This window comes from Haemorhous mexicanus, chromosome 6 (genome assembly GCF_027477595.1).
Source record: "Haemorhous mexicanus isolate bHaeMex1 chromosome 6, bHaeMex1.pri, whole genome shotgun sequence".
In the NCBI taxonomy this organism is placed as follows: domain Eukaryota; kingdom Metazoa; phylum Chordata; class Aves; order Passeriformes; family Fringillidae; genus Haemorhous; species Haemorhous mexicanus.
The window spans coordinates 10596263-10611374 of NC_082346.1; the positions used below are offsets into that span (position 1 = coordinate 10596263).

At 44.1% G+C, this 15112-nt stretch overlaps 2 protein-coding genes across 5 annotated transcripts in view; both read right to left on the reverse strand.

The window, feature by feature from the left end:
• LOC132328526 (golgin subfamily B member 1-like) overlaps positions 1-1761 on the reverse strand; it is a 34269-nt gene extending 32508 nt beyond the window's left edge. For both annotated transcript variants that reach the window (XM_059848444.1, XM_059848443.1), the window contains exon 1: positions 1656-1761. The gene's annotated coding sequence lies outside the window, so the exon portion shown is untranslated. The remainder of the gene's footprint in view (positions 1-1655) is intronic.
• Positions 1762-6701: 4940 nt separating this feature from the next.
• CD59 (CD59 molecule (CD59 blood group)) lies at positions 6702-13127 on the reverse strand. Of its 3 annotated transcripts, none has more exons than XM_059848446.1 (4): positions 12831-12979; positions 10550-10627; positions 9750-9851; positions 6702-8273 (listed from the first exon to the last, which is right to left on the reverse strand). In XM_059848446.1, exons 2-4 carry the CDS (start codon positions 10611-10613, stop codon positions 8080-8082), a joined length of 360 nt encoding a protein of 119 aa, XP_059704429.1. In that variant the 5' UTR covers positions 10614-10627; positions 12831-12979; the 3' UTR covers positions 6702-8079. The 3 variants fall into 3 exon arrangements, with proteins under 3 accessions (XP_059704429.1, XP_059704430.1, XP_059704428.1); XM_059848447.1 differs by having other exon boundaries at positions 12749-12913; XM_059848445.1 differs by lacking the exon at positions 6702-8273 and having other exon boundaries at positions 9759-9888; positions 12749-13127.
• Positions 13128-15112: the final 1985 nt, after the last annotated feature.

A 15112-nucleotide genomic window follows, 5' to 3' on the forward strand; every position in this document is an offset into this window, starting at 1 on the left:
GCAACTCACATCACCTACAATTCCAGACTGAATCCTCCTAAGGATCTCTCCCAACATTAAAATCAAACGAGCCATGGGTGTGGGGATGGGAATTGCAGAACCTGTAAATAAACCCTCCTCTCATAACTGCTGCAGAGCTGTAACACCAAACCTATTCCCAGTGAAAAGCTCACTTCCAGGCACACCAAAGGGTTACCCAGGTACAAAGAGGCCAGAATGACTCACTAGATGGAACACGGTGGTGCATTTGTAAATATTTCAGCTCATTTCCAGCTCTGACTGACAATCATTTTGCTGGTCTCACCTGCCAGCATTCCTACCCAAATACCTCAACTGCTCCTTCCTGGTGTTTCATTATTTACATCAGTGACATTAAACACTGACAAGTTTTCCAAACCAAGTTGGGAAAAAAAACTGATCAGGCTTTTCCCACCTGGCATGAAATCAACCAAGGATGAGGTTTGCTTTTTTTCTGGGGTACAGACAGCAAGTTAAAGCAACAACCTTTAGTTAAAGCTGCAATCCCTCAACTCCTTATCTTCCACAACTTCCACGAGACACAACAGATGCTGCTTAATTTTACAAAGCAACTTTCTCCAAATGCTCAAAGTACAACTGAGGTTTCAGCTCTGATCACAACAGAATGTTACCAAAAAGAAAAGCCCCAGTGGCAGCTTTGCCTTCCTAATTTATCCCCTCCCAGCTGCAGCCAAATCCAGCTAAAAAAAACCTAATCTCGTATTATTCATCTGGGCACTTTCCAGCCTCCTCAGTCCCCTGAGTCAGGGACCACAGGGCCGAGCACCAGGAGCACATGACAGATTTGGGCAGCAGCTCATTCCAGCTCTCACTGCTGAGGAAGGTGACAGCAGTCCCCTCCATCCTCTCTGCCACAGGCCTACAGCAGAAAAACAAACTGTGTAACAACTCAGCTAAACCTAATATTATTTTAAACCCATTTCCCAAAATCATTTGGTGTTGGCAATAGATCCACTGAAAGAAAACCATTTTTATTTGTTTTCTCCTAGTATGTGCACACCTTTCCTTTTACCCACCAAGATGCTGGTTCTTTTGCTAAACAAATTAAATTTGTTTTCAAGAGATCTGTGCCATATATGAACTAAAAGCTCCCGGACAAAACCTTGGCCAAAATCTGCACAAACATACAACACACAGCTCAAACTGAAGCAGTGTTAACCAAACCACACACACCCTGTAAAAATATATTGAGACATCAAATAGCTATTACTTGAACCTGTTATAAACACGATCTCATAGTCACACTGACCACATTTAAATATTAATATGAATTGCTACTTATTTTCCATACTAAATATATTATATATAAATATATATATATATAATACAAGGGAAGCATTATTTTGTAAGAGTGACCCAGTGGAGAAACCGCAGATCAGAGCAGTGCAGGTGCATGTGAGGCGTAGAGAACCCCAAACAGTCATTTCCACCCTTTCCCACATTTCCAGCCCCTCCTGCCCGGCTCCATCGGCGCCCGGCAATGGGACTGCACGACCCCCACCTCCCCCGCCTGCCCCCTCAGAGCTTCCGCGGGGCGGGCTCGCACCGGCCGAGGCCCGGGCAGGCCTGCCGGCGGAGGGCAAGGGTTTTTCCGTGGCCGTGATGTCCGCACTCACCTGCGGGGCGGCGGAGGGGCGGCCGCGGCCCCCGAGCCTGCCGAGCCCCCTCAGCCCCGACGCGGCCCCGTCGCCGCCGCCTCTGCGGCCCCGAGTCCCGGCCGCGCCCACCGGGAGCGGCTCCGCCCCCGCCGCAGCGCCCCCTGCCGGCGCGGAGGACCGCCCGCCTCCCTCGTTGTGGCGCTGTGGGCCGGCGGCCGTCTGAGGTCACGGAGTTCCCAAACTTTTTCCCATTTTTCTGTGAGGAAGCAGGGACCTACAAGCCAGACATGCGTCTCACTACACATTACCACGTATTTATTAACTGCTTACCTGTGCCAGCAACTCACCACCACCCTCACAGGAGAGAATTTCTTCCTAATGTCTACTCTAAACTCACCTTCCTTTAGTTTAAAGCCCTTACCCCAAGGCCTTTGTTCCAGGTTAGACTCTCCTTTAGTTTGTTACATTTACACATGTTATAAATAAGAAGCTCGACTAGACCAATATTCAAGCAGCAATCAATTTATTAATTAATATGGTAAAGTATGAGCAGCACGGTGCTGGGTACAGTGGGGACAGTTTCTCTCCAACTGCACTCCGATAGTTGGGGCTTACGGGTATTTATAGGGGTACTCATAAGCTTTCTCAGCAGTTTCTATTCCAATTTTTTACTCATCAGCAGTTTCTATTCCAAATTTTTATATCACAATTCTATACACTATTGTGATTTAGTTTTTCTCAGGATGTGCATCCAAAAAGGAGTCTTCCAGGTGGTGGTGGTCTGTTTTCTGAAAGAAGGAAGGAGTATCCCATCTGGTGGGGTCCAGTTCTCTAGAGGTGGGTCCACCTTTTGATTGCAAGGACTTTAAATCTCATAACAGTGATGTCCAGCTTCCCTTGGTCGAACCTGGTAGTCTTTGAGTTGATGTCCATCTTCCTTTCTCAAGCTGCATGTTTCCTTTTTATATATTCTAAAGCTATAGTTTCAAAACTATAAGCAATAGTTACTTACTACAAGCAATATTCTAAAATTATACTTCAAAAGGTTATTATTGCAAAACTCTTTAAGGCTTACCTACAAGCAGAAAGTTCCTGTCAAAAAGCAGCATCCTTAAAGCTTTAATTCAAATGCTCCTAAATCAACTTAAGACTTACAAGGTTAATTGCAAACAAAGGATAGGTTCAAAGGCCTTCTTCCATGCTTTATTTTTCTCAGTTATTATTAGAATTCATCTTTACAACTGTCCCATGGTCAGTTTCCACACATATTACAATCACAAATACACATATTGCCTGTATGTACCTGACACAAAACACAGCTTTGTATTTCACACACATGAGCAATGCCAAAATCTCCAGTAAAATTCCACCAGCTCAGTACATTGCAGTGTATGATGTAATTAAGAGATATTTATAAATAAAACATTTTCATACTAGAAAAACTGGCTGCTGTATTATTAGGAAAGGGAGTTTTCTTACCAATAGTTGTATTGATCTCACTTTCAGGGAGAGGAATGGATTGGAAATCCTTTTTCTAAGCAGAAAAAAAAAAGAAAATCACCTCCAGCTTGCTATAAGGTAAAAGATGCAGGTACAAAAGGAAGCTGTGCCGCGTATCTGACAGCAGTAGCTTTTATATTTTGCATTTTGTAATTAGATAGATAGATGGGTAGGTAGGTAGGTAGGTAGGTAGATAGATAGATGGATAGATAGATAGATATCTTTTAGATATCTGTGTGCAAACTGCAGATTTCTAGACATAACTGGCACTGTGTTCTGGGCTACAGCCCCCCCCACTCCCCAGACAAGCATCACTTCACCCCACAGAACAGAGAATAAACCTCAATTCACAGGATCCTAAGCATTACCATGATTGGGAGCAGGAAAGAAGAAACCCATCAGACTTTAAAAGTCATTTGATTTCAAGATGTGGCTGTGCCATTTTAATCTCTTTAATCTTTTCCTGGTGCAACACTCTTAACATTGTTCCTGTCAAGTGGGAGCTAAATGGTGACACTGTGCATGTTCTCACCCAAGCCCTGACCACTTAGGAACATGACAGCTGATGCTGATGGGTGCCTGAAGATCCCACCAAGACTTTGGCATCTCTGGAAATAGGAGTCTGGGCATGGAGTGAACTCCAGAACTGCAGGCTTGCATGTGGCACAGAGCACTCCTTGGAGAATGCTCTGGAGAATGAGGTTTCTGTGATTTGCAGCAGTCTCCAAAACCAATTCCATGGTGAATCTGACCACAGCATCCATCCCCTCAACCTGTAACCTTTGGGATTTTATACCCATCCTGTAGTGTCTCTGTAGCTTTTCTCCAAACCTGCCCTGCAGCAGGATCTCTGAATACCTGTGAGAGAGGAGAAAACAGCAGTGCAGGTGCTTCACTCCCATCCCTATCTACCAAAATGGTGTGAGAGGCTGGTTTGAATTGTATCAAGCACCAAACTAACCCTGTGCAGTGAGGAATGGTGAAGCTGTCATTCCTGAACAGCACTAGTGTGCCATGAATAACTCAGCTGGATTCACAAGGTGCTGGGTATGGGTTCAGACGTATCTGAATCAATTCAAGACTGCTTATCCCTTAAATAGAACCAACACTGGATCACATGCAGAAATTTCCTTATTTGGGAGGGGAACTTTGCTCCAAACCCTTTTGGTTTTACTCATTCCACTTAGGAGGAAGAAACCAAAAGTATTTTTAATTTGTCCTTTCCTAGGCTCCAGGATAGTTTTCCCTATGCTGTAAGTTGTCATACCCATGAAAATAGTATCATCTGCAGGTCTTCATTTTGTCCCAATGTATAAATTATTCTTGGAAGGATGGGAGTGGCGATGACAACACACTTCTTTTGAGGATCTCACAGCCAATCAGTCACTCCCTTCTCCCCCTCTGAAATGCAGAATGGTGTTAGCACTGTGGTGTTAGTGCAATAGTCACCTTGTGTGGAGTCAGAAAGTGCAGTATGATTGTTTCTGCCTCAATAAACATGGCTTTCTTGGATGTTTAGGCACAGCCAAACTCCCCTGCTGTGATGCCAGCTTAGGACTGGCTGCATTTACCAGTGAGATCCAAGCCCTTGGAGACACACAGAGATTCAGACACATTAAACTCTCTTTCAGCTGGAGGAAAACCACCGTTGGTCAATGCATTTAATATTTATATTACAGCAGTATCCAAATGCCCCAGATAGTGCAACAGTGAGGTATTTAATGTGCAGCTCTCTGCTGGGACTATTGTGTTATCTTAGCTACTCCTTTTTACAAAATAAAGCTGCTCACTGATCAGCCTCTTCATTCCTCTCACACCAAAAAGCAGTGGGAGGAAATTGCCTGCTCTGCCTGTCTGTTTTTTCCCCATGAATCTGCTTCTTTTTACAATTTTCTGCATCCTGAAATGACAGGGAGACATCCCACCTCATCTTTGATGAGGGATGGTAAAACTAGAGAAGGATTTCACACACAGGATAAAGCCAAATTCTTTTCAACCAGGTCTATCAGCCCCACATTCCTACCAGTACCAGGAGGCTCCCAAGCTCTCTCCATGCCCAAGTTCAAGTCAAAGGACACCTGCACCACCACGAGGACTTGGAGGAGAAATTCATGCTCAAAACAGATCACAAGAATGAATTCCTGCTGTTGCTGAAGCTTTCATTTTTTACCTTCTCCTTCTTGTTCCTATATAACTTGTGTGTGCCCCCCAAAAAAGAGACTCCTGTTTATAGAGCACCTGAGAAGTAGATGTAGGGAAGAATATTCTTTGATGATCAGATTATCATTAGTACATAAATGATGTGCAGTGGCATAAAAAAGTACATCAAATGATGGGGTTTTAGTCATGCCACTAATGCAGAACAGAGCAAACTACTCAGATAATTACAAAATAAAACCAAAGCAACCCCGGCAACAGTGACAAGTTACTCAGCACTCACTGCAGGGGGCAACAGACACCTCTGCACAGACACTCACCCTAAGTTTATTCTGCACCACCCTGGCTCTTAGAGGACACTGCTAAACCACACAAAATGTCTGGCTGATATTCCCACTGAGGGAGGCCCAAAGCCAGGAGTCCCTGGATTTCAGGCATCACTTTGTGACACCCACCCCAAAGGCTGGGAATCACCCCAGGCACCAGCACAGGCTGGGGGCTGACCAGGGGAAAACAGCTTTGCAGAGGGAGTCCCGGTGGACTCAGAGTTGAACAAATTTCAATATTTTAATACTTGAACTAAAGATTTCATGTCCCTCTTGGTTTTAATGGTCCTCTTTGTGGACTGGCCAGCAAATCTGGGCATGACACAGCAGCAGCAGGGGGAGAAATGCCAAAGTTCAAGGAGCAGCCACTGTTCGACAACCAGCAGGAGAGAGCTCAGCAGTCAGCACAGCCAGACTCAGAAAATGCAAACCTTACAGGAATTAAATCATGTTCTGGTTGATCTTTACAAAAAGAAAGTTACACATTTAAAACACAAGGACTCATTGCTTAGGCTGCTTCTAGAAGAGAAAAAAGAAGTATAATCTAGACAAAGTGTTCAAGGCTATCAAAAAAGAAATAGTAAAAATGATTGCTTGAAGATTAGACACACAAAATACAGAGCTTCTTTTTGCACTTAACAGAAAAGGAGAGTATGCAGGCCATACAGCAATGAAACAAGTTTTAAAGTACCACCATCAAAAAAGAGACATTGACAATATAATAGAGAAAAAATACTGCCATCAGGATGATTTAAGCATAAGGAATCTATCATCTAGTCCAACAAAAGATACCTCTCTGCTACAAACCTTCCCCCAATTTATACTGAGTCAGTGCTTTAAAACTTTTTCACCAGAAATGAGCCTGAGTTTGACAAATGGTGCTGCAGCAGTGGAAAAAGTCATTGTGCAGGAATTGCTGTCTTACAGTGTCTGTTTTTAATCAGGTGGGAAATAAAAATAAGGAAGTCTACTTGGAACCTGCTGAGTCTCTGGATGGGAAGGAAGCATGAATGCACATCCCATGAAAACAACTGGAGTCCTATCCAGCTGTAAATACCAATAAATCACCACACACTCCACATTCTTCTTTTTCGAAATTTTTATTTATCAAAGATTTCTGTATTTAGAGTGATGGGGGAGATCCCAGGACACATTCATAGCTACAATAAGCTCAACCAAAAGGTACATTGTGGATTACATCAGGGATTTGGAACAACACCCTTGTTGTGACTGGTGAACTGGTGTCACTGGTGTCACGAGCACAAGTGAGGGTCCTCAGGAAGAGGATATGCCATTGGCAATGGACACAACTCTGGCAGGGATATGCCAGCAGCTCCAGAAGAAGAAAAAGGAGGATCTGGCATCTCACCTGACTGAGAGGGTCCCCAGGTACCAGAGATGTCCCAAGGTCTGTCTCCACCACGGAGCAGAGCAATGTAAGTATTTCAGAATTTGACCCCTCACACCTACAGATGGAGCAGGTATAATTCATGCTATATAAATACACACCTATGCTGTGCATTGGCATTTATGGAAAGAAAGTTCTGCAAGATTTTAGTACTCTTAGGTGGAAGCTTGAAGGGTTTACATCAACAAAACCCAAAAGCTAACTAGGTGGAAAAGTCAACTACATGTGCCATTTCAACTCCTTAGCATTTTATAATTGATTTTGAGTATACCAATAAATACTCAGTGCAAAGCACATGCTCACTTAAAATCCTAAGCATGGATAATGTATGAGGAAAATCCAAAAAGAAGCTATCACATGTTGTCTACATGCTCACGGAAATATATATATTAAAAAAAAAAAAGATAAGTGTTTCTCACTTAGAGCAATATTTTGGTTTTGGCTTAAGAAATGTAGATGCTTTCTCCCAAAATAACAGCACTTGACAAGGTTATATCATTGGCTGGTAGGAAAAAAAAAGAAGGTACAGTGATGGGAACAAAGTGTTTACATGACTTGAACCTGAACATTTCCATATTCATCACAAAGACTGCAGCAAGGTACACTTATGATCCAACACTTCTTGTGTTGAGGGCAAAGCCACTGCTTGGTTTGTGACACGGAGGATCCAAAGCGAAACAAATCAAAACCCACAGAAATGCCAACTTAAAAAAAAAAGAGAGTTTATGGGACAGGAAAAAAATGACAGTTTCCAGCAGAAAAGCTGTAGTGTTCCTTCTCCTTCACATCACCCAGTGGAGTTTGCCCAGGTTCTCCACAAGGTAATATGATTTCACTAGAGCTGACCTTCCCCATGAGCAGGGGGACAGATGAAAACACCCACTAAGGGGTAACAACACACAGAACAGAACAGACAGAATCTTGGGAAACAACTTAAAATTACACAGGAATGTTTCTGCCTATGGACTGGAGCTGAAAATATGCTATATAGAAAAGAGTTAATGGTTTTGTGTAACTTCATTTTGAAAGGACAGCTTACAAATCAGGATTATTACAGGAGCATCCACAACATGGCCATTACCGAAGCAATACTGAAGGCTGCTTTGTTAACCCCAGTAATTGCACTCTCATTGCACAGGTCGTGTTGGCAGCAAAAGAATTCAAAATTATCCAACAGGAAGGAATCAGCAATTTCATTCACACTGCACTGGGATGTCTTCCAGCAGGAGAAAGTTCTCAATTTACCTATGGAACAAAAAAAAATTGAACAGATTAAGAGAGCATTGACAGTAACACTGTTTTTGGTACTGAGAGAGAAGCAGTGCTCAGATTGCCACTGTTAGAGAATAAAACTGTGAGGAGAAGGCAAAGCTCAATCTGTGTCAGGGCCCATGGTGTAAACAGAAATTGGATGGAGGCCTTGAGGTCTGTGTTGCCATGGCATCGGGGGGCAGTGGAAGGAGGCAGAAGCTGCATGGTCTGGTTCTTGACTCCACACCCAGAAATGTTGCACAGATCCAGCACAAACCTCCTACCAATAAATATTCTGTGCAAAGAGTGGAAGGTCTGACCACAGTCCCACCCACAGCACTCTGCACAGCAGTGGCTAATAAGGTATAAAATGTACCCCCAGTTTCGTAGCAAACTGGAAATGAGAATTTGACATGAAATTTCAGGGACAGATCACTGGGCTTGGCCCCTCACCCTCCCCAGAAGAGACACTTTTTGTAAAGTCTTGTGTCTTGCAGTTCATGGGCCATTTGTGCCCCAGCATCAGCCCTACAGTTTTATTTTTGCCACAGCCATGCGCTTCCTTTTTAAATTCAAGTGTTTAGAAGTTTCCAAATTTGCTTTCACTAGGAAATTAGCAGTGTGTATCCAATTTACCCACTGGGAAATATAGGGTGGAGCTTGAGTGATACCTGGCATCACCAGCCAGCTCAGCCTGCATTCACAGAACCATTTAGGCTGAACAAGACCTCCGAGATCATCAAGCCCAATCTTTAATCCAGCACTGCCAAGCCCTCCAATAACCCATGTCCCCAGGTGCCACATCCACATGGCCTTGAAATCCCTCCAGGGATGGGGACTCCAGCACTGCCCTGAGCAGCCTGAGCCAGCACTTGACAAGGCTCTCAGTGAACAATGTGCAGAGGTCAGAGCTGGCAGAGTAGATAAGGGTGGTAAAACACTGGCACAGATTGTTGAGAGGGGTGGTGGATGTCCCATCCCTGGAAACATTCAAGGCCAGACTCTGAGTAACCTGATCTAGTTAAAGATGTCCATCCTGAGACACAAATCAATCCACCCTCAGGAAAAGAGAATTTATTTTAATAGTGGCAATTCATAAACAACTGAGCCATTCATCTGCAGCTTTATTTTGTGGGCTACGCATCCTTTATCTGTTTTCATAGAATAACAACTTGTATTTGAAATTCAATGCTGTCTTTATTTTTTTCCAGCTCCCTTGTGTGGGTTTTTGTTTGTTTGCTTATTTTTAAATCTGGATATATAGCTATCTATGTGCATGCTTTTACAGCTACAACTCACATATCTAAATCATTACATTATTGCTGGGATATAAGCATGACCTTCAAGAGTATTTGCAAGTTCCTTTTGAGTGAGGCTGAGATATGCATACTAGGGCCAGATTAGAGGTGTCCAGGCAATGAAAGCTGATCCAAGTGGGTTTATTTTAGGTCTGTGGGACACTGTACATACCAAATTTTAGCTGCAAGCAAGTGTCTTCAGTTGTTAAGCAGGTGCTGTTGGTCCTGCACAGGGTAGGGCTGTTGTCACAGTGGTAACATCTTAAGGCATAACCTAAGACAACAAGGGTTTATCTTCACTGAGTAATAAGCTACTGAAACAGCAGCAGCATTAAAAAGGAAAAGGAAAAAAAAAAAAGAAGAATCACTTATCTACATCTAATTGTCACTAAACATATGCCTGGTTGTTAAGCTCAAGACTTCAGCTAAAATTGACAAGCTGATCTCAGTGCACCAATTGAAGCTGGCAATTTTGATAGGCACATCTTGAAGCATGCATTTATGTCACTTTTAAAAACACCATTATCTGCCTGCAGAACAAGATATTCGTTTGCTCCTTTTATCTGCTCTTGAAGACTGCCTTTTCCAGGCAATGACAGATACTTGCAGCTGAGTTTTATTCTATCCATTTTTTTAATTCCATCTCCTTTCCCTCTCATACTACACACTAGTTTCCAATTCACACAAGGGGAATCCCATTTTCTAGCAGCAAAATACCAGTTTTCTGTTGTGTTAAGCAGCACCACATCCTACCCCGATTCTCTCTCCTGAGAATCTCCTGTTCTGATTGTCTTGACCCAAGACAATCAGAACAGAAACTGAGCCCTGCTTTGATGGTTACTGACATTCCCCATAGTGGTATTAACTAATCCAGGCCTTTCTCACTGTTTTTCCTCCCTCTGGCATTTTTTTCCATGATTTTCTCAGGCTCTGCCATAACATTAAACCACTAAGTCCCTCTCTTCTACTCACCAGAGCCACAAAAAGCAATCAGAACAATGCAGGTGGTCAGCAGGCTGCAGTTCATCTTGGTCATGCTTCTTCCCTAATCTGAGGGCATAAAGAGGTAATAGAAGTTTATTCTATTTAAAAGCAAAGTGCCTGGTGATGAACCGAGGTTTCAAGACCTGTTTCAGTATAAAACTGAAAGCACTGTCCAGGAAAAACAGGGAAACACAAGAGAGAAAAATAACTGCACTTTCCAAGGGAGGATTCTCAGAACAGGATTTTTATTCTCAGAACTGATATTTGAGCCCTGACAGGCTCAGATGGGTCTCCTCTCTGATTACACCATTCATCAGGCCTCCCAATTTCTCACAGCTACAAATACACCTAACAAAAAGAAAGGTCTCAAATGCTTTTTCTCTTTTAGCAATTCCACAGTAACCCTGGAGCCAGACTGCTCTCCTTTCTCCTCTCTCATGGGCTTGCAAGAGGTTTGGCTGCTCTGCAGGAGCTTTTGCCTCTCCTCTCCCAAAATTTCTCCCTCTCACTGAGGGACTGACACAGGCAATAACTCACCAAGTGCCTGCAGCAGTGGCTCAGGTCTCCATGGCTGCTGCAGTCTGTAGGCAGCAGTGAGATGGGAAGGTCAGGAAGTTTTTAAACATAGGCAGCTCCAAAGCAGAGTTCTCAGACAGATTTCTGCACACAGACTCTGCACTACAATCACAGCTCCTACTGAAAAACCTCTGCTACTGCAATGGGATATTCTGAGGAAGATCAGGCAGACACAGCAGGGAGAGAGGGACCACACTTGTGCTAGGAGGACATGATTTGTGTTTATCTTTAAAGCCCAAGTGGCATTCAAAGTTCCAAAATATTAAAGGTATTCAGATAAGAAGTTTTACATCCAACAAAACTGTAGTGAAACTGTCACTGCTCTTAATTCTGCCTGCAACTATAAGATTTTTGCATGGCAGACCTTAACTATTTTAGGATGGAGCTTTTTCCTCCCAGGACACTGACTGTGGACTTGACAAGACGGGTTCACAGAAAAAAAATATTTAAATGCTTCTCAACCTTAAGTCTAATTAATTTTTCTACTGACAAAAGGCCCCAAACCTCATCAAACAAAAAAACCCAAACCTATCCAAAAGAACCTTAAGAAATCCCATCCAATGACTTAAAAAAACAACCTGCTCTCTTTTTTCTCCTCTCTGTATGACTTACTGTTGAGCAAAGGGGAATCTATAAAAACAAAACCATAATGTGCAAGATGATCTTATTTCCTGGGGTAGACAACTTTGCAAGAAGCCTTTCAAGGCCAGAGGGTTGTTCCACAGTGATGTGGATCTATAGCAGCTCTGTTAAGTCTGGTGGTTATAGCAAGAGCCCTTCTGGACAGCAAACAGAACCACCCTGGGAATCTCTCCATGTTCCAGGAGTCCTCAGTCACCCGTGTGTCAGCAGACAAAAACTGCTTTGCCTTTTAGCAACGCCAAATCATGACCAGCATAAATATAAGGCAGATGAATAAAAATTATCAGAGCCAGCAAAACAGTAGTAATTCAATGCATCTATTTTTGGGAAAAATAATTGTTTCTGTGTGTTTTCAGAATTGTGTAATCAGGAAATTCCGACCTTTGAAAAGCAATTACTGTATCTATAAACAACAATTCACAACGTGGCTTAGAGGAAATTAAAGGAGGAAATGTCTCCTAAACTGGATTTTCTAAATTAGTCGTATCAGTCAAGCATCCGACCCATCTCAATGACAAGGAACAGCAACTGCTACAGCGCGGAAGGCTCAGTGCTCGGTTGTGAAACAGAATTTCTCTGCAGTCCCACCTGGGAGGAGGCTGGCGGACAAGACCCGCTGCTGTCATCACAGATGCCAGCATGGGGGGAAAAGGGGAAAGGACAGGGGGAAGGGGACCAGGATCCGCATCCCCGCGGGGAGCGGCTCAGCCGTGCCGTGCCCGGACGCGGCGGGGCAGGTGCCGGCGCCTCCTGGCCGCGTTCCACCGCCCAGCGCGGCCGCTCCGTCCCTCGGCCCCGCGCAGCGCAGCGCACTGCGGTGCGGCCCCCGCAGTGACTCAGGGCACGGCCCCGGCCGGAGCACACCCGCCCCGGGCCGAGCACACGCTTCCACCCAAACGCTCCCCGCGGCTCCCGGGAAACGCCGCCTTTCTCCCGCTTTCTGGCCCCTTCTCTCCCCCGCAGCGGGACCTGTGCGCTCTCCCCGCGGCCACCGCTCGGCCTCGCCAGGCTCCCGGCGCTGCCGCCGCTGCTCCGGGCTTGTCCCGCTCACCTTCCCCGGGCAAATCCCGCCGTGCGCGGCGATGCGACGCGATGCGCTGCGATTCTGCTTCGGCCGCCGCTGCCTCTCCCGGCGGTGCCGCCTCCGGGGCGGGGCGGGGCGGCGGCCGGAGCCGCTGACGGAGCCGAGGCGGGAGAAGCGTTCCCTCAGGACGGGCGGCGGCTGGGAAGTTTCTGCGGGTTCGCTGCTCCCACCGGCCGGGAAGGCTTCCAGGAATCTTTGCAGGACCGCGTGTGCCACCCTCCCTCACGCGTCGTGTGGCCATGCCTGCGGCCATCGCCACTTTGGGGCAGGAGGAGAACTCCGAGACTGTTCGTTCCTGCATGGGCAGGTGTGACAAGTGCATATTATATGGCTCTACGCAGATATTTGCTATATGTATTATGGTGTATTGAGTAGTAGTGTTGTATTAACATTTTAATAGTATGGTAAATGTAGTTTTGTAGTTAAAATGTAGCTTTTGTAGTTAAAATAGAAATTATGTTTGTGGGATATTTTTTTAAGAGAGGAATGAGGTACTTGCACCAGATAGCAGCCACAGGACACCTAAATCTTTCCGAGAAAAAGAATTTATTGTTCCCTTATCAGAAGAAACAAACTTCTCCTGCCTCACTCAGTTATGAAGACGCTGTCAGAATTAAAAGGAAGAAGTTGACACTGACCAGCCAGAATCCTGTGTTTGAATGGAATTTATGCATCATGTACGAGGTGTATGAACATGCAACAGGCCATTGCTTTTAAGGGTTAATCCTCTGTTAACGGGTGTCCTTTTTTGGGCTTATGCTGCCCACAAAGAGGTACCCGGACCGTCCATAACTCTTTGTTCTTATTGTCTCGTATTGTCCTAACCCTAATTGTCCAAATTTTTATTACTCTAATTTTATTACTATTTTTCTAACCATTTTATTACTATTAAACTTTTAAAATTTTAAAAACAAGTGATTGGCATTTTTCACCGCAGGGACACCTTCCACTGTCCCAGGTTGCTCCAAGCTCCATCCAGCCTGGCCTTGAGCACTTCAAGGATGGCCACAGCTTCTCTGGGAAACTTGTGTCAGGGCCTCACCGTGCTCTGATTAAATAATTTCTCCTTTCTCCCCAATATCCCATCTAAATCCACCTTGTCACTTAAAATCCATTCCCTGTTGCTCTGTCACTCCAGGCCCTTGAGCAAGGTCCCTCTCCAGTTTTCTTGGAGGCCCTTTAGGTACTGGAAGGTGCTCTAAGGTCTCCCCAGATACCTCATGGTATGAATTAATAGACAAATGAAAACAGTGAAGGGTTTTAGAACACACAAAGGAAAAACCAGGAGTGGAAAGTGGCACGTTCTTCACAGGTACCTGACTCTAGATTGAAACATTCACAACCCAGGAAAACATGGAACAGCAATAGAAATGAGAACCCCACAATTATTTTACTAATACTTAGATGCATGCTATCTAGAAAAAAACAAGGGTCAGTGCTGACTTGAGGACAATATGAAATTCCTGTAAAACTACCAGTTATATTTAAGAAGGATTCTTGGATTTATTTTTTATCCCACCTAAACTATTTATTTACTAAACCTAAAGCAAATCCTAAATCACTCAGAACTTACAGCAGGTTCTCTTGATGTGTTGATTATCAGTCAGCTCAGTATATTATTTTCTGTCTATAAGATTTTGTCTCTGTTTAAGCCATAAATAAAAAAGGGATGTAAGAGTGAAATGCTTGCAGTTTATTGGATGCAGCTTGTTAAATGAGAATACCCTCAATTAATATGATAGAAAAAAAATTCCATAATAATTCACTTAGCTAAGGAACTGGGAACAAGGAACTTCAGCCACAGCTGAACATTTACCTGTTTTCCTTTCCCAAAATCTGGCAAGAGTCCTTCCAACAGAGCACACATTTATCTGTATCATCACAGATAAATGGTATTTCAAACTTGACTGGAATTTTGCACCTTAAATTCGTTGCATAATTTTTGAGAAATTAAACAGTGACAGAAAAAAATAACACCAGAACACTGGAATAACTTGCACAGCAACTTTCAGTTGAGTTTCTTTATTTCGCTGGCTGGCGCACCACTTGTTTTTCTCTCTGTGATACAGTGATGGCAAAGAAATCGTAGCCAAAGGACCCCTCCGGGAAACTAATCAGCCAGCAAAATCCCACAAAAATGTTGAAGGAATCCTAAAGAACAATTATAAAGAGACTGTCAGCATAGGGACAGAAGAAGGACCAGAGCAGGTGCATGTTTGTGCTGGATGTACCAAGGTTTCACCACAAGG

Coding starts and splice junctions, on each gene's coding strand:
- CD59 (XM_059848445.1), bottom strand. CDS start 13,116: ATGGCCGCAGGCATGGCCACACGACGCGTGAGGGAGGGTGGCACACGC. Junction 10,628..12,748: donor GCCGCGGGGAGAGCGCACAG/GTCCCGCTGCGG, acceptor TTATGCCCTCAG/ATTAGGGAAGAAGCATGACC. Junction 9,889..10,549: donor GATTGCTTTTTGTGGCTCTG/GTGAGTAGAAGA, acceptor CTGTTTCAGTAG/CTTATTACTCAGTGAAGATA.